We start from the raw sequence: 18,674 nt of genomic DNA on the forward strand, positions 1-18,674 counted from the left end.
AACAACCTATATAAATAGCTATATGTATAAGGAGCATTATATTTGTACCAATAAAATATATAACCACATATTATATGTAATAGAGAATTTTTGTGGTGCACGGGTTTTAACTAGACCTCCTATTTATTTTTTTGCATCTAAAATTAGTTTTAGTTTTCAAGATTACATATTTATTTAGGACCACATATGAAATTTTAGAAAATTTTGAGTACTTTACTTTATTGAAAATGAATAAAATTTTGAGTACTTTACTTTATTGAAAATGAATAAGTTCAAATAATTGCTTGTACGTGCAATAAAATATTTGAACATTATTTTTAGCACTGTAAACTATTTAAAAAAATTAAAAATTTACAGGCTATCCTATATAATTGCAACGCAAGCAATCATAAAAATATATAGGACCTAAAAGCTATCTTAAATACCGAAACAAATAAATGATCTACTGAAACAATCCTTTAGGGACGTGTACTATAAACTTACCTTAAATAATATAGAGTAAGTCAATAAGAAGTGTTTCAATAGACCACCTATTTGCTTTAGCATGCACAACAGCTTATTAATTCAATTTATTTTTATAATCGCGTATGTTATAGTTATTTAAAATCACTTATAAATTTTTAGAAAAATTCGAATATTTTATAGTGTTAAAAATAAAGTTTAAATATTTTGTTGTACCCGTAACTATTTTTTTATATGTGTGGTAAACTACTCTTTGAACTGTGTTTTCAGCACTGTAAATTATTCGTAATTTTCTAAAATTTTATAGATTATATTAAATAATTAAAATGTACACGATCATAAAAAAAATAAAATAAAAACTCTCTTGAATGTCAAAATAGATATGGAATATCTACCCAAATACATTTTTAGGGGTGTCCTACACATGTTTCCTGTAATATGTAGTTTAAATATTCAAATAGATTATTTAAAAAAATATAAAATAAAAAAAATTCAAGAAAACAAATTAACAAAAAAAATAAATTAGAGAATGTAAAAATAATATTGAGAAAAAGTATTATAATTTTACTTTAATTAATGGGATGTTTATATATATATTCTTGTTGTAATTATAATGACCTATGTGTACTAATAAGGTTTTTTTTGGAACAATATGTGAAGTAATAAGATAATAAGAATACTTTCTTCTTCTTTATGAAAAAAAAAAATAGAAAAACTTTCTTCTTCTTCTTTTTTTCTCAAAATAAATAAGTAAATATATTATTGGGCCAATAAATAACGGACGGTTGGCCCAATAAAACATCCTAGTCGTTCGTTCTAAAATCAAAATCCCCCGTTTGATTTCGAATTGTGTGTGATGAAATCGTATAATGTGAACCCATGCAAAGTATTAAAAAAAAGTATACACATTAATAATTAATAATAAATATTAATATAATAACATTTCAACTCACTCTACTCACCCAGTAGTACTAACTGATCATCACTCTTTTTCTTCTGTTGTATATGTAAATTCATTTAATGCTTATTACAGTACTATAAATATACCATCATCTCCATCAAATTACAATCTCTTCATTTCATCTCAACCCCTTTATTACCCATCGATTGATTACACCTTTTTTTTTTCTTTCTTTAAAAAATATTATCCACAAAACAACAATGGAAGAAGCTTTCACTAGGCTAAACGGTACAAATATTACCAACACCAATGTCCTAAACCTAACTTCCGAATCTGACCAAATTACCCCTAACAAGAAATACCCCACCACCAACAACAAGAGGTCGTTGAGAGAAAGCTCTACTACTACCGGAGCAGCAGCTGCCGGCGGCGGCGGTGGAACAATGCGTTACCGAGGAGTTAGAAGGAGGCCGTGGGGCCGTTACGCCGCCGAAATAAGGGACCCACAATCTAAGGAGAGACGTTGGCTTGGGACATTCGATACGGCTGAGGAAGCTGCTTGTGCTTATGACTGTGCTGCTAGAGCTATGCGTGGACTCAAGGCAAGGACTAATTTTGTTTACCCTTCTTCTCCTCCACCACAACCACCTCCGCCGCAACTTTCCTCCGACCACCACCTCCACCACCACCACAGTCTCTACTCTCCTCCCTTCAACTTCACCAAACACTCTCTTAAGAGCCAGTTCATCATGGGTTGTAATACTACTCCTCAAGCTCAAACTCAAACTCCTCTTCAGTTTTCTTCAAACTGGTCATCATCATCACGTTTTCCACACTCTTCTTCTAATGTTGACTTTTCTGCTGGTCAAAGAAACAATGGTAATAATAATAATAATACTACTACTACTTCTTCTCCAATGAACCACATGCAACTCTTTCTTCGTGACCATTTCAACTACTCTCCACATAATCACTTTCCTTCATCATCATCATCATCAACAACTTCTTCTTCTTCTTCTTCTTGTTATTCAACCCTAACTACCACTATGGTCAACTCATCATCAGAAATAATACCTTCTTCAATCACTAATAATTCCACCAAAACCACCTTTACTACTCAACAAGACAATAATAATAATAATTATTATGAACCGGAATCATTCTTTCCAAAAGAGGAATCCGATTCCGGTCTTTTAGAAGAGGTCATTCAACGTTTCTTCCCAAAATCCTCAAAGAAGTACTACTCCAACAACAACAACAACAACAACAACAACAACGAGTCTCTTCCCAAATCTTCGGACACTGTTACTGATGGTAGTTATAACGGTAACCCTATATTTTCGGGGTCTCAAGTAGTGACAGCTGGGATCAAAACTGATTATAACCAACAATACAACAATAATCTCATGGCTACCGGTTGTTGTGGTTTCGATTACCAACAAAACCCCAACAATAACATTCCTCTCGTTTCATCATCTCAAACGGTGCCGTTTGGTATCAATAGTAATATTAATAATAGTAATAATGATGCTGAGTTGAACTTCCACCAGTTTGGTCAAGATCAGTCTATTTTCATGGATGATATTTTCCAGTTTCCAGAGCTTGTTACTGCCTTTGCTACCAGGACCCTACAAAATGCTTAAATTACTATGTATGTTCAACTTTAAATATATATTTGGTTTTTAGGGTTTTTCTTTTTTCAGCTCATGATAAAACTTTGATTTGTAGTACTTAACTTTCTAGTATTTGTACTTATGCAACTTTTTATATATATAATTATTTTTGTTATATGCTTTAATCTTCAATCTCTCCAATTTTAGTAGTACATTGCTATTAATTAATTTTTCAGTTCTTTTTGGCCACTAATATATATACTGTTGTTACATCTTAAAAGCCTCTGTTGAAACTTGTCTCTCATTATCACTTTTTAACAGGTATATATAATTAAATAATCGAATGTCAATGCTTTCTTTACTATTTTGTTCATGTTAAACCATGAAACATATATAGCTCTTTTTTTTTGTGGCATTGTGTTGTACAGTAGTAAGCTTTTTTTTATAGTTGACTCTATATATTAAAAGTCTACATGATAATATATTATATATAGATAGAGATAGTACGTAAGTGTATATTCACTTCCCAGACTTTTTGGTTTTTTGTCTCTGCTAATCGATCTTGATTCTTCTAAAGTGTTAAATATAGTTAGTGTAGACTAAAAGGTCTTGCAAACGTTCTTGGATACAACCAAACTAACCACTAGCTAAAAATGTTGTACTAACTACTCTTTCTTTTTTTAACAACTTTTTAGGGGGAAGAGAATCAAATATATTTTATTTTATTGTATTAGAGTTATTTGAAAGAAATTTGTTTAAATTCTGGAATATGCATGGAAATATTTTGAGAAATGATTTAAATATATTTTGTGTTGTATGCGTATTTTCTTTCGAAAATTTGTAATACATCCTTGAAAGAAAGTATCTGGTATGTAATTATTTAGTATCATTAATAAATTTTCAGAAAATTTTAAATGGCTTACAAAATATTTAAATTTTATTTTTCAGCAATATAAATTATTCAAAATATTTTGACAATGTTTTGAAAATTTATAAGTGTCGTATTTTAAATAACTACAACTTACAATATAACAAAAAGTAAACTAATTAAAAAATTCTCATGAATATCAAACTAAATAGAAAATTCATCGAAATACTCTTTTCAAAAGGTATACCATATTTTTTCCGCATTTGTTATATTAAGTAAAAATATTTTGAAAGCTTGCTAGATATTAAATTAATTAGTGTATGTTTGGCATTATAATTAAAAAATATTATTTTGTTTTTAAAAACAGAAAAGAATACCAAACATGCTCTTACTTCTTCATTTTCTTTGGGTTTATGTTTATGCATCTTATTCTGTATATTTAGGTATTACAAGTAAATACATTGATTTGACTCAACAGGTTTATTTAACATGTTTATTACTCTTTTAATATAATATATTTAGAGCAAATTTAACATGTTCATATATCATACTTAACAAACTTTATTGATACAGTTTACATATAATAAATATAAAAATGTATATACTAATAATAAGTCGGATATTGTTTCACTTAGAATAAATGGTAGAGAATTGAACCATATATAAGAACATGAGTTACTCCATTTATTGTCAATTAATTTTGAGATAGAATCTCATGATTCTCAACAAATCATGGTGTCATTGATTTCGAGTTAGACGTGGTAACCTTAAAATAACTCGTTCAACAAACAAGTTAGCTATGTTTACCTAAAAATGACCTAAACTAAGAAAAACCTAAACCTCCTTTAATTTGTATGGATTTTGAGTCGTGTTAATGTGTTTGATAAAATTTTCCACCCTACCCAATAAATTCTTATATATGCTTACTTTTAATTAAACATGAGCTTCTTTCTAATCCCCTAACATACATAGCGATTAATTTTATTGAATTGTTTTGTTTCATTTAATTATTCATACTCATATAAAGCCAGGTTTCTATATGGGAGGCTTAAGAAAACACATAAAAAAATGATATTTTTAAAAAACTATTATAATATAAGTTGCTATTAACAATAATAAGTATATATAAATAACTATTCAAGATACACCTTACATTAATTATTCATGTGTGTTTGAAGACCAGGATACAAAAGCTGCTTAGTCTGAACTTATAGGCATTTTTTTTCTTGAAACAGTAGTGAAGAAGAAAAAAAAAAGAAGATATAACAGTAGTTTTTTTTTTTATAAAAAAATAATAATAAAAGTGAATAACAGTAGAATTGCACGGCTATTCTAAGAACATTTACATTAATTATTTAAGCAAAAACAAAAAGGAAAAGAAAAGAAAATTAATAAGAAAGTGAGGTGAGTACGTAAAGTGTGTTTGTGTGTATGTATTTCTATTTTAATTTTTGTTTGGTTTGTGACAGGGCCAACTGGCCAAGATGGAATGAAACACGTTATAGCTAAATAAAGTTTATATAATCAATTAATGCTTGTATCCACATTTCAAGTTTTACAGTAGTAAAGTTGGATATTAATGGGTTTGCCCACATTTTGATATTATATATATCTATTAGGCCTAACTTGCACTTTTTTCTTAAGTATCAACTACTGAAATGTTTTGAATATGTGATACAAAATAATAGAATCAAGTACATTACAATTTTATTACATGAAGATAGCATTGAATAGTTCATCAATGAGGTTATTTTTTGGGGGGCAGATTCTTTTATTTTATGTCTTTTTTACCTAACTATTGAAAACTCGTGGAATTAGAGAGTAGTTCCTATGTTTGTCTAATTTTTACACAACCCTACTTTTTTTTAAGAAATGTTGCCCTGGTTCTCTACTAGACATGTCATGTTTCCACCACAGGGAGAGGGCCAATAATAATGTGGCATCAAACAATGACGTGGCACAAGCTATGGGGGTGTCCACGTCAAGATAAGCTTGGGAAGACTGTTTCTGGAGACAATTGTCATTTGCCTATTAGACATATGGATCAGTAAGCAGTGTCTAATAAGAAGAGATAGAAAGTATTAGAAGAATTCCTTAAACTAGCTGTAGAAAGTCTTTTGTACGTTGCGCACTAAACGAAACATCTCCTTGTGAGCATATCTAACTAAGAAAGGAAAATTGAAGAATAGTCAAATATATTCTTAAATACTTTTAGAGGACTAGAAATTATATGTTAGTTTATAATGGTGACCCTTTAGACTACACCACCAATTTAGATTTTCAGGCTTGTGTCGATCACAGTAAATCTATTTCCAGGATGATGATGATTACTTTAGAGTGGAGGTGTGATTTGGAGAAGCGTAAGCAAATCCATAATCTTAAACTCTACCATAGAGGCCAAATACCTAGTTGCCTCTGAGGGAGCTAGAGGATTAAGGGAATTCTATACAGATCTTGCTATTGTTCTAGACATGAATTAGTAGCTAGTGTTTATACTTTATGATAACACAAACACAAATGCCAAAAGATAAAGAATCCAAATTTCATAAGAGAGTAAGCATAAAAATAAGAAATTTTATACTATCAGGGATTTTGTGGATAATGGAGACGTAGACTAATTTTAGGTACATTTTATAAAGTAATTTAGAGGCGTGATGAAACTCATGATTATATTTATTTGTGCAGAATTATGCTTGTTTTTTACTTGTTTCAGATTTAAATAGTAAAATTCATAATGCGAATTAAAAATAAGAAGAAATATGCATGTTAAATGAGATGAATATGATGAATTATCATAGAATTTGGAGTTCTAGGATATAATTGGCAAAATTTTTTAAGTTTTGGATGCTCAACACATTCTGTTTGTGATCGAAAATCAAAGTCTAAATCTTCAAGCCAATTTTTGACTATGATGCACTCACTTTGAGGAATAATGTTGTGAATTAAAGTTCTAGATCTCACTTTTATCTTTCCAAAACATCTTGAATCGTCCAATTCTGAGCAATATTAAAAGAGTTATGGCCAAAATATTATCAGTAAGCTTGCTGCCCAAATTTAAGGTGTTATGCCTAGGCACTGAAATCTAGTGCCGAGGCCCATGTCTCAGAAAAAATCAGAGAAATATCTAATTCGCATACATGGTCCACGACATAAGAATCTAGTGTCGCGGCCCGCCCCCTTAAAATTCAAAAAATTAATATTTTTCATATATTTTTATCTTTTTTCGGCTATAAAAAGAGGCGGACTTTCATATTTTTCAACAAGCATTCAGAGAGTACGAAAATTAGAGAGTTGAAACGACCGAGAAGGCTTTTTCGATGGAGTTTTCAATATTCTCTTCTTCTCAATTTATTCTTTTGTTCTTAATTGATATTTGTCAAGTTGTTACGATGAACAAGAATATTAGGGTATTGATGGATATTATTTGACATCTATTTATAGTTTTAATGTGATTTATTTTTTCTCCAATTTTGTATGTATTCTATTTCATTCGTACTTAATCACTTTTAATTATCTGACCATCAAATAAATATTAATGATTTTGATACGAGATCTGAAAAGTGAGTGTCAATTATGCTATAGTAAAATAGGAATAAATTTCGATATAGGACGAGAGTATTATGTGGTTTGGATAACTTATAGGGTTTTTCTGTTTAATGCCTTTTACATGTTTAATTTATCACAAAAGTAAAAAATTTGCATGTAATTGAGATTAATATATCTCAGAAGACTATAAATTACTTGAGTAAACCTGTTATTGCATAGCAATTAGTAATGTGAATTGAATCATATTAGACCATAATAGATAGATACAATTAAAATTAATAACCCTAACTTTCAATTATCGTTAATTTTCATATCAATTCACTTGCATCTTGCGTACTTATTTTATTGTTTTTTCTTTCTAGTGTTAATCTTTTCTTAATTTTGAACAACCAAATAGAATTAAAAGCTTAATTTTAAAGTATTTAGCTACAATCCTTGTGGGATCGACCTTACTTTTTGTCAGTCTATAACTTGTTAACGATACATATACTTGTGTGTTGAAAATACCACAGCAGGTTTTTTGGCGCTGTTGCTGGGGACTAACAACTTAACCTTAACTCACCCTCGAGTAAAGCACTAATAACTAAAAATAACACAGCTTAAATGAAACAAGTCAATCAACCGAAACATGGGTAATTTTCAAGTAAGCCAAATAACATGGCTATGTACGAAAAATTTCACCTATGTATATTAATCCAAAATTTTAAATTAATCACACCCTTAACTCACTTCAATCTTTCATTTTGTTCACGAAACCATAATTAGCACTTAACTAACAGTTGAAACTATTTACGAATGCAAATTACATTCATCAATACTAAAACCCAATATATCCCATAAGCTTATAATACTTACTATTCTCTACTAATATAAATCAATGCACAACCAAAAATCAAAAGGTATTTGTAGGAATAAATGCCCTACACCACAGCAAAAGAAAAACCAATCAAAGCTTTCTTTTGACCCTCTGACCTGGAGCCAACCCAACGACAGCCCCCTTATTTAATAATGCTACAGGTCGTTTTATATATTTAGAAACCCTAAACACATAACATCATACATATATATATTATCTTATTTCCCCAAACATACAAACGGCTACAACTAAACCAAACCCTAGCAGAGAACAAACAACTAAACCTCTATGAAGAACATGAAGAACAACAACCAACATACCCAGAAATCAAAGCACAGTCCAGATCAAATCTACCCCAAATAGAGCCTCCTTCTTCGTTGTTCTTCTTTGAAGAACACGAAGAACAACCCTCTTACAAACCCAGAAAATAAAATCCAGCAGTTCCCTCTCTAAACCGATTCTATACTAAAGAAAAACAAGCAGAAAAATAGTATAAACACAACAAAACAGTAAAGAGAAAGGAGACGAAAACACCAGAGATTTTATAGAGGTTCCCCAAAGAAATCTGGGTACGTCCTCTTGAGCTCGCCTCTTCCACTATAGATCTTCAATGATCAAGATGATTATAATAGGTGGGATTCCAAATTACACAGGTATTGATTTGGTAATCCGAGTTAATTACAGTGATTTATCTTCCTCTATTTTCTCTCTGTTTCCCTTCTAAATTTGTACTGATGTTGTGTTCTTTCTTCCTTGTGCATGAACAATCTCTCCTGAGTTCTGGATCTCCGAACCACACCCTTGGATTCCAAAGCTTACTCCATTGTAAGCTTCTTCCACGAACTCACTGCTCTTTTTGATTCTCAGTACTGCTCACGAGCAAAACCGGATCTGAGTTTTATTTTTCCCTTTGTATTTTTGTTGTTCTGATTCTTAGATCTGTTGCTCTGTTTTTCTGATATGATATTGTGATGTTCTGCCTTGATGTTGTTGTAATTTTCAGCTTTATATATATTGTAGAGGAATACAGAAGAGTTAGTTATAAAGTTCTAACAAACTTTATTAACTAACTTAATAACATGTCTAGGTAAACAGAGGCCTGAGGCCACATAAGATTTTTTACTGCCTTTGTAATCATATTGTAACAGTTCTGGTTTTACAGCGAATTTGTAGATTTACTTTCAATAATTTCCACCTAAATCCCCATATGCACTGTATTGATGTTGTTTGAGTGTAACTGAGGGTCTTAGCTCGAACCCATTAAGGGTTTTACCAACCTGTGTCAATCTCCAATAAGCTTAAGCAAAGCTTAAACTTATTGAGGGACACAACCTTTGTGCCCATGTCTGCTGGATTCACTTCAGTAGGCACTTTGTCGATCCCAATCTGTCCTTGTGAAACTTTCTCCCTGATAAAGTGATATTTTATCTCAATGTGTTTTGTCCTATCATGAAAAACTGGGTTTTTGCACAAATAGATGCTGCCATGACTATTGGAGTAGATTATAGGCTCCTTTTTCATTAACTTCAGTTCCTCCATAAGCCCTTTTAACCATAAAGCCTCTTTAATAGCTTCTGTAGTAGCTATATATTCAGATTCAGTAGTGGACAACGCCACTACTGGCTGTAATTGTACTTTCCAACTAGTACAATTTCCCCCTGTTAAGAAAAAGTAGGCTGAAGTAGATCTTCTAGTGTCCCTGTCCCCCGCATAATCTGCATCAGTGAACCCTTCGATGTTCTGATGTGTTTGGTGACCCTGATAGACCAATCCCAACTTAGATGTACCTTTTAAGTATCTCATAAGCCATTTCATGGCTTTCCAATGCTCCTTTCCAGGACTAGACATGAACCTGCTTAGCACACTGATTGCATAAGCAATGTCAGGTCTAGTACTAACCATCAAGTACATTATGGACCCCACTGCATTAGAGTAGGGAACATTCGCCATCTCTTCTTGCTCTAACTTGGTCTTAGGGCACATAGATTTATACATAAGGTATTGGTTGGTAATCGGTTGTGAAACAACCTTTGAATCTTTCATAGAAAACTTTTCTATGATCTTGTTGATATAGTCTTCCTGATGTAGCATGAGTTTCCCTTTGCCCCTGTCCCTTAGAATGTTGATCCCCAAAATCTTAGTAGCCACACCTATGTCCTTCATTTCAAATTCCGACTTGAGCAAATCCTTGACCTTGTTGACATTTGACCTCTCCTTGCTAATTATTAGCATGTCATCCACATAAAGTAGCAAGTAGATGACTTTTGCAATTTCCGAACCTTTAAAGTATAAACAGTGGTCATAATAGCTTCTATTGAACCCCTGTTTGGTCATAAAAGTGTCAAATCGTTTGTTCCATTGTCTCGGGGATTGCTTCAATCCATAAAGAGACTTGTCAAGCTTGCAAACATGGTCTTCCTTGCCTTTAACCACAAACCCCTTTGACTGCTCCATATAGATGTCTTCTTCTAGGTCCCCATGTAGAAAAGCCGTGATCACATCCATTTGGTCAATCTCCATGTCAAACTGAGTAGCTAGTGCGAGCATCAACCTTATAGTCTTATATTTCACCACTGGTGAGAATATTTCTGTGAAGTCTATCTCTTCTTTCTGTGTGAACCCCTTTGCCACCAATATCGCTTTGAACCTTACCGGTTCATCCTCGGTTCTCCCTTCCTTGACTTTGAAAAGCCATTTGCAAGATACCACACTCTTGTTATCGGGTCTAAGTACAACTCTCCAAGTCTTATTCTTTATGAGAGAGTACATTTTCTCCTTCATTGCTTTCAACCAGGCCTTGTAGTTTCGGTCTTTGAGTGCTTCTTCATAAGATCTCGGCTTTAAGTTTGCACATATAGGCATAGGCAATACTCTTATCCCACACATTGTAACTGTACTTCTGGTTCGGTTTATGGACTCTTTTCGCTCTATCTCATGTAAGCTGATATTCTGTGAGGTCTTCCTAATTCCTATCTTCTTCATCTTGAACTTCATGTTCCACCTGAACTTGTTCCACCTGATTTGATGCTTCTTGAGGTTCCATTTTGTAAGGACCGTCGGACACCATCTATTTCTCCATTGGAATGATATTGTCCGCTTTGGGCCAAGCCCTCACGAATTTGTTTTTGAGCACCTTCCCAAAAAGGCCTCATTCCAATGGAGATAGTGTTCATCCTTATATACCCAAGATCCTTCCCATTTCTAGCCAATGTGGGACTTTGGATGTACACCCAACAATCCTCCCCTCAAACTAAGGACCACTTTGCCTCCCCTTAGACGATTATAGATCTAAACTTGAATCCCTCGATTCCAACACTCAAGATCCCCTTGAGTAAGCTAGATGAATCCCTTCAGCAGCAAGATTCAAAATCCCTTCGAATACAAGAATCCCCCCATTCAACCACTCAAGATCCCCTTGAGTAAGCTAGATGAATCCCTTCACCAGCAAGATTCGAAATCCCTCCGAACCAGATCTAAACCTCCGACGGCTCTAGCAAGCTTCACCTTCTTTTTGTTTGGAAATCCGGGGATACACTCACATGGCTAATTTTGAGATTTGGCTCTGATACCACTTGTAAGGACCGTCGGACACCATCTATTTCTCCATTGGAATGATATTGTCCGCTTTGGGCCAAGCCCTCACGGATTTGTTTTTGGGCACCTTCCCAGAAGGCCTCATTCCAATGGAGATAGTGTTCATCCTTATATACCCAAGATCCTTCCCATTTCTAGCCAATGTGGGACTTTGGATGTACACCAAACACATTTGAATTGGTTCCACCTGATCTGGATTCGGCTCCACTTCAGTTGGGCCGGTTTGAGTAACTCCAATAGATGTACCTGCAGGGTTAGTCTCTGTGGAGCCTGCATTAAGCTCATTAGTATTTTTACAAGGAAAATCATTTTCTTGAAAAATCACATCTCTACTAATGAGAGTTTTGAAACCTCCTTTCCCTTTTACCCACAATCTATAGCCCTTTACACCCTCGGGGTAACCCAGATGCACACATTTTAGAGCCCTTGGCTCTAACTTGCCTACACTTTGATGTGCATAAGCTGCACATCCAAAAACTTTCAAATTAGACAAGTCAGGTGGTTTGCCAGTCCACCTTTCTTCAGGAGTCTTACCTTCAATTGCACTAGAGGGACTTCTATTGATTAGGTGTGTATGTTGGAAATTATTTTACCAGGATCTTAGATCTACTCACAGGTATGTTTATTAACAACCTAAATATGAACTTTCTAAAACGATAAATTAAACACATATAAAGTTTAAGAAACCTTACATTGGGTGCAGCGGAATATAATGACTCCTTCCGTTCAGATATCTAGCCCTTGATTCCTTTCTGTAGCAGAGCATTATCAATATACGAACACGGATCTCTTTCTCTGAATCTTTGATGCTGAAACTCCTTTGCTGATGATCTTTCTTCACGATCTTCCTCACTATGATTGAGGTATCACTTGATGTGTGTGGGCACTACTCATACACTAAGGATTTCGAAATTATCAAGGAAGAAGAGAGAGAGTGGTCAGCTAAAGATAGGGAGAGAGAAGGCTCAGTTTTTTCTGAATAGAAAAAGTCAGAAGAAAAGTGTAATTTTTCTGAAGCCTTCACTATCTATTTATAGCATTCCACTAGGGTTAGATTTGAATTATATGGCATTAAAATAATGAAAAAATCAATTTAAAAAAGCTACAAAGGTGGCTGGCCATACACTTAATGGATTGGGCCTTGGGCTTTGCAATTTTGCAATTTTAACACCTTTTGTATCTGATTTTCTCAAAAATGCCAATTTCCTAATTCAATCATTTAAATGCCAATTCTAACTATTTAATAACTATAAATAATTATTAAATAATATTGTCATTTATCATATTTATTAATTGAACCATACAAAGTATCATAATTAACAAATATGCCCCTATAAACTCTTTCTTTACAATTTCGCCCTTACTTAGTGAAAATTTCACAAATAGACATAGTCTAACTTGTGAATTATAATTGATTAATCAAAACCAATTACATGAGTCTTACAAGCAATATTATCTCAACTAGTGGGGGGACCATGGGTCTATATAACCGAGCTTCCAATAAGTAGATCAAGAATTTAGCACTAAAATTCACTAACTTATTAATTCTTCGTTGAATCCACGCATAGAACTCGAATTGCACTCTCGGTATATAGAATGCTCTATATGTTCCACCATATAGACACATCATTAGTTATCCATTGTTATAATCCTAATGTGATCAATGATCCTCTATATGAATGATCTACATTTGTAAAGGGATTAGATTACCGTTACACCCTACAATGTATTTATTCCTTAAAACACTTGACCCCGTATAAATGATATTTCGGCTAATGTGAAATGAGTACTCCACCATTTATGTTCGTTTGGTCAAGCTCGAAGGAGATCATCCTTTGCTTATTATTCGCCGGATAGAAGCTATAGATTCCATGTTTATGATAGCGCTCCCACTCAATTGCACTACCGTGTTCCCAAAATGTACGTATCACCCTGACCTAAAAGTAGGCTTAACTAACAAATCAAAGAACACGAATAGCCTTTCAAGATTGAGCCTAATCATATCAGGATTAAGATCATTTGATCTAGGATCAACTAGGCGATATTGACTTGAATAGATATTACGGTAAGTTTAATAAATCTAAGTCAAAGTTCAATATCGGTCCCTTCCGATGCATACTCCATGCATCCAACCTGAGCTTTACTTTAACCAATGCTCTGGAAAGAACATAGCACTTCTCCAAATGCAAGTAAACTCTTGTTGTAGATTATCATATCAGTAAAACCCTGTGTCTGATAAATCTAGGAAACTTTATTCACATAGTCATGTTTACTTTCCAATGTGTTGACGGCACAATAAACAGGATCAAGTATGTGAAAAGGGTTTCAGATGAATTTATACATTATGTACATATAATCATGAAATAAATCATGTGAACCATGCAACATTAAATGTTATTTCTGATCTATATTAATAAACAAATCTGATTATATTGAAATGAGTTTTATTTAGGGCATAAAACCCAACAAACTCCCACTTGCACTAATATAAAACAAAAAGTGCGTTTCAAATAATCTCAACACCTTGATATACAAATCAAGTGTAGTAGTAGTAAACTCCTCGTAATAGGATCTGAAAGGTTGAATTAACCACAACCTTTTCTCCACCATTACTCTTCCTTAATCACAAAATCATTGATAATGTGAAATTCCTCTCTATATGTTTACTCTCTTGGGATACTGGATTCTATATCTTTGGCAACTACTTTTGGTTAATCAGGAAATTAACACTAGTAGTTTAAGGCAATTTGGAATGATGCCAAAAATGTATAGAACTTTCCTTAGACTGAATAAGTACCTTTCCCCCAGCCTTTAACATTCAGTCCCTCTCTGGTAGACCTAGAGACTTCAGATAGGTTTTTACACTTCTCCAAAATCACTATTCCACCCCCAGAGTAACCACCATCTTATCAGAAAGATTTACTAGCATAAAGGCAAATTTCGAAATCTGACATGGTGTAGTCTAAGAGTTTTAAACACACCCTTATAGACTAACATATAGTTCCTCTTCTTTATCTTAGGATTTACTTGATTGTCTTCCAATGTTCTTCTCCTGGATTAATCTGATACCTACTCATTACTCCCACTCAACAACAGTGTACGGTCTAAGGCATACAAAAGCATATCTAAGACCTCTCACTGTTGATGTAAGAAATTCTTTCATGGCTTTATCTTTTCTGGAATAGTCAAGACTTTTCCTTAGATAAATAAAATCTATACCTAAGAAGTTGTGAAGCTTCTATAGATTGCCATTAGAAAGAAAATGCTTCAGCATCTTACTAAAGTAAGTTGCTTGCATTAGAGTAAGTAATTACCAGGTATACCATAAGCCATAGGTTTAGATAAACTCAAACCTATAATGCTAGGAACAGGAAGTTTTGTTAAGTCTATTGAATGGACTTATAAACAAAAATTTCCTTTTATGTCCTTGTAATAGAAAACTTTAGGTTATTCCATGTGAATGGATTAAACCATAGTTCTATTGGCTTTCTTCTTAGTTTCTTATCTTGACAATCCATTACTTGTTTAAACTCACAATGGATTTTAATCACTTGTGTCTCCCAAGTCATAAGAAGGTGAGTTCCTAGAAACTCTCCCACTACGACAAGGTACTGTGAATTATGTCGAAGAAAACTAAATGGTATTGATCTCTTCGGTTGTGACAAGACAACAGAGGCAGTAGGATCATCATATGTTATATAAGATGATAGAACACTTTTGGAATCAAGAATAAATATCTCCTTTATTTGCTACTTGTTTTTCAGACTTAGTCATTTTCTTAGAAAAGTAGTATTTGTTTGAACAAACACTTTCTTATCTATTGACAATGGGATGGTCCACCCCTAATCATTTAGAATAGCTAACAAACCATGGTTAACGATTCTAGCTTTTCTTAAGATTTTGATTAGGTCATCCATGAATCTGGTAATGATTTACGTTAAGTATACAACCATTACATCATTCTGAAATTGTATTACCATAGAAGGAATTAGGCAACGACTAGTAACTAATCATCAATATGCAACTCGAAATTTCTGGGGAGGTAAGTTTGGATATAATTCAAAAATCAATTTAATGATCTTTGAACTGCATATCTACTAACTATTTCTCCACCCCTATCAGTTCGCAAGATCTTTAACCACATACCTTAATGGTGTTTAACCATTGCTAGAAATTAATGAAATTTTTCAAACATTTCAAATTTCTTTGCATAAGGTATAATCTAGAGTTATCGTTTTAAGAATAAAACGAAAAACTCATATCCACCCCTGAATGTACATCCATCTGCGAATGAGATGAACTACTTTCAGTGGATATAGGCATATTAACTCTTTGCAGAGATTGATCTTGTCAAATCCATTATGAACAAGATACAAATGCCATAGATTAAAAAAAATGTGGTAGTGTCTATTGATGACATAGGTTTAGTTACATCAAAGAGTTCTTAGAATACTGCAAGTGGATCCTGGTCACAGAATACCTAACTCATATTCCATACAGTTTTAATCCATTAATAGAAGATGGATAAAACACTTGAGAAAGTGTAACTGTATTGTATTCTGGAATTAGAAATATAAGAAAATTTCTATTTGGAATCTAAAATTAAAGTCAAAGACTTAAATTTATACCAAATATAATGAGTAATTCTATCTTGGACCAGCACTACTAATATAACTCTAAGTCTGATTTGCCCATACAAGTAGGAGATTTCTAAGATTGAGGATTTATATCAATTGGAAATAGAATTTCGGGATTATAATCATATGCGTCATTTAATTTCTTAAGAGAAAATATAATGACATGAAATGATTTATAGACCATTCATCCAATGATATGTTTTTAAAGCTAATTCGAAATGAATAAGCTAAGAGGAATTAGGATAATTTCGTTTATAAATAAGAATCCAACGATGCTTCGATTAACGAGAGTCAAAGTAATCTTATTATGTAATCTTCTTGTTTCATATTGTAAAAATACTAGTCTAAGGTGTCATCAATTGATGAACAGCTAGATGTTGCATATACAATATTTATCTTTCGAGATCTTACACTATTATGTATGTCTAATGGTGAAAATCCACTAGGGATTTATCTCATTAGATAAACAAATATGTTGGACCAACAATGAAGATTCGAAATTAAACTACAACTTAATAACAGAAAATAACATGGTTCAATATAAATTCATACACAATTCAGAAATTATAAACATATAGCAAGTAGGAATGACTAGTGAAAATACTAAAACATACAATCCTAAATAATTTCCAAGGTTTTCAACAAACTGATACAGTGTCCCGGTAGGCGAGAGTCAAAGCATCATTTATTGAATAGAGTTGTCAGCTCATCTAAAATAGAAACCATTCTAGCAACCTTTTATTTGATCAAAATAAGAATCCAACGTTGTCCCGGTAGGCGAGAGTCAAGGTTATTCTCATTTCATGAGCCTCTACCATTGTTTCATGTTTCATAAGTTTATCTCTAAGTAGTCACCGTAGGGGAGAGTCTAATAGAGACGAAAACTTACAAAACACTTATCAAATGAAATCTTACGGTGTTAAATGCGTTCAACGAATAACCATCCATAGGGGGACGAAGTCTAGCGTCTCGAGGTTATATTGAAAACATTTAACTTTTGTAAGACCAACAATGGAGATCGAATATCTTTATAATAAAGCTCATTATTTGAAAAGAGTTGTATTTTCTTTTATTCTCTTTATTTATTCTATTTATTTTAAATATATATTTATTTAATTAAAATTTCCAATTTAGAATGAAAAATTCTAAATATAAATTTTAATTTAATATTTATAAATTTTACTTAGATGGATATGAAAATAATATGAATTATTTCCATCTTAGTAATAATTTCCAATAAATATTTAGAAAAAAATATTTAAGTTGTTACAAAATTAATTTAAATTAATTTACAACTCAAATTTAATTTTCTATAAATATATATTGCATTTCGAAAAATTAAAGTATATAAGAATACAATTTTCGAAAAATGCATATTAAAATAAAAAATAAATCCTGGAAAAATTATTCTAATTTAATGTTGGCCCAAAATTAATTTACAACAAAAAATATAATTTTCCTATTTAATTAAATATATAAGAAAAATTTCAAATATTTAAGTAGATGATGAAAATCAACTTAAATATTAATTTTCTATTTAATTAAATACACTAGAAAAATACTTCAAGCAAAAATATCATCTATCTAGATTTTCCTTTGACTAATTAATTCAATTTCTAATAATATACTTTAATTCAATTTATTTTAAATTAATCAATAAATGAAAAAATCATTGATTTAAGTTGATCCAAGAATTAATTAAAATAATTAATTTACAACTTAATCTATTTTTCAAGATAAAATTCGAAATTCTAGCATTTAAGAAATGCAATTTCGAAAATTGATTAATAAAATAAAGAAAAAATATATTTTGAAAATTATTTAAATTTAGTTGAAAAATTAAATTTCAACTAAAAATAATTTTCTATTTAATTAAATGTCATGAAAAAGAAATATTTAAGTATGATGATAAAATCAACTTAGATATTTAATTTTCAAATTAATTAAATGTATTAAATTCAAGAAATAAATAATTAAGTGTAGAGAAGGCTTAATTATTAATCTCTAGTTTAATACTAGGAAAAATATACTTAAAATAAATTGTACCAAAATTAATTATTTAAATAATTAATTTCACAATTTATGATATTTTCCTATTTAATATTAGAAATAATAAGTAGTCTAGAAATAACTATCTAGAAAATATCTTATTTGACTAAGTATCTTTTCCACAAAATTTGAAAAAATATCTAATTTA

At 31.8% G+C, this 18,674-nt stretch overlaps 1 protein-coding gene across 1 annotated transcript; it reads left to right on the forward strand.

Annotated features, from left to right (window-relative positions):
* The first annotated feature begins 1,525 nt into the window (after positions 1–1,525).
* Positions 1,526–3,151, forward strand: LOC115711997 (uncharacterized). Its single transcript, XM_030640196.2, has one exon. It carries the CDS (start codon positions 1,624–1,626, stop codon positions 3,004–3,006), a length of 1,383 nt encoding a protein of 460 aa, XP_030496056.2. The 5' UTR covers positions 1,526–1,623; the 3' UTR covers positions 3,007–3,151.
* The last annotated feature ends 15,523 nt before the right edge of the window (positions 3,152–18,674 follow it).

Source organism: Cannabis sativa, chromosome 4 (genome assembly GCF_029168945.1).
Source record: "Cannabis sativa cultivar Pink pepper isolate KNU-18-1 chromosome 4, ASM2916894v1, whole genome shotgun sequence".
Classification (NCBI taxonomy): Eukaryota; Viridiplantae; Streptophyta; class Magnoliopsida; order Rosales; family Cannabaceae; genus Cannabis; species Cannabis sativa.

Coding starts and splice junctions, on each gene's coding strand:
- LOC115711997 (XM_030640196.2), top strand. CDS start 1,624: ATGGAAGAAGCTTTCACTAGGCTAAACGGTACAAATATTACCAACACC.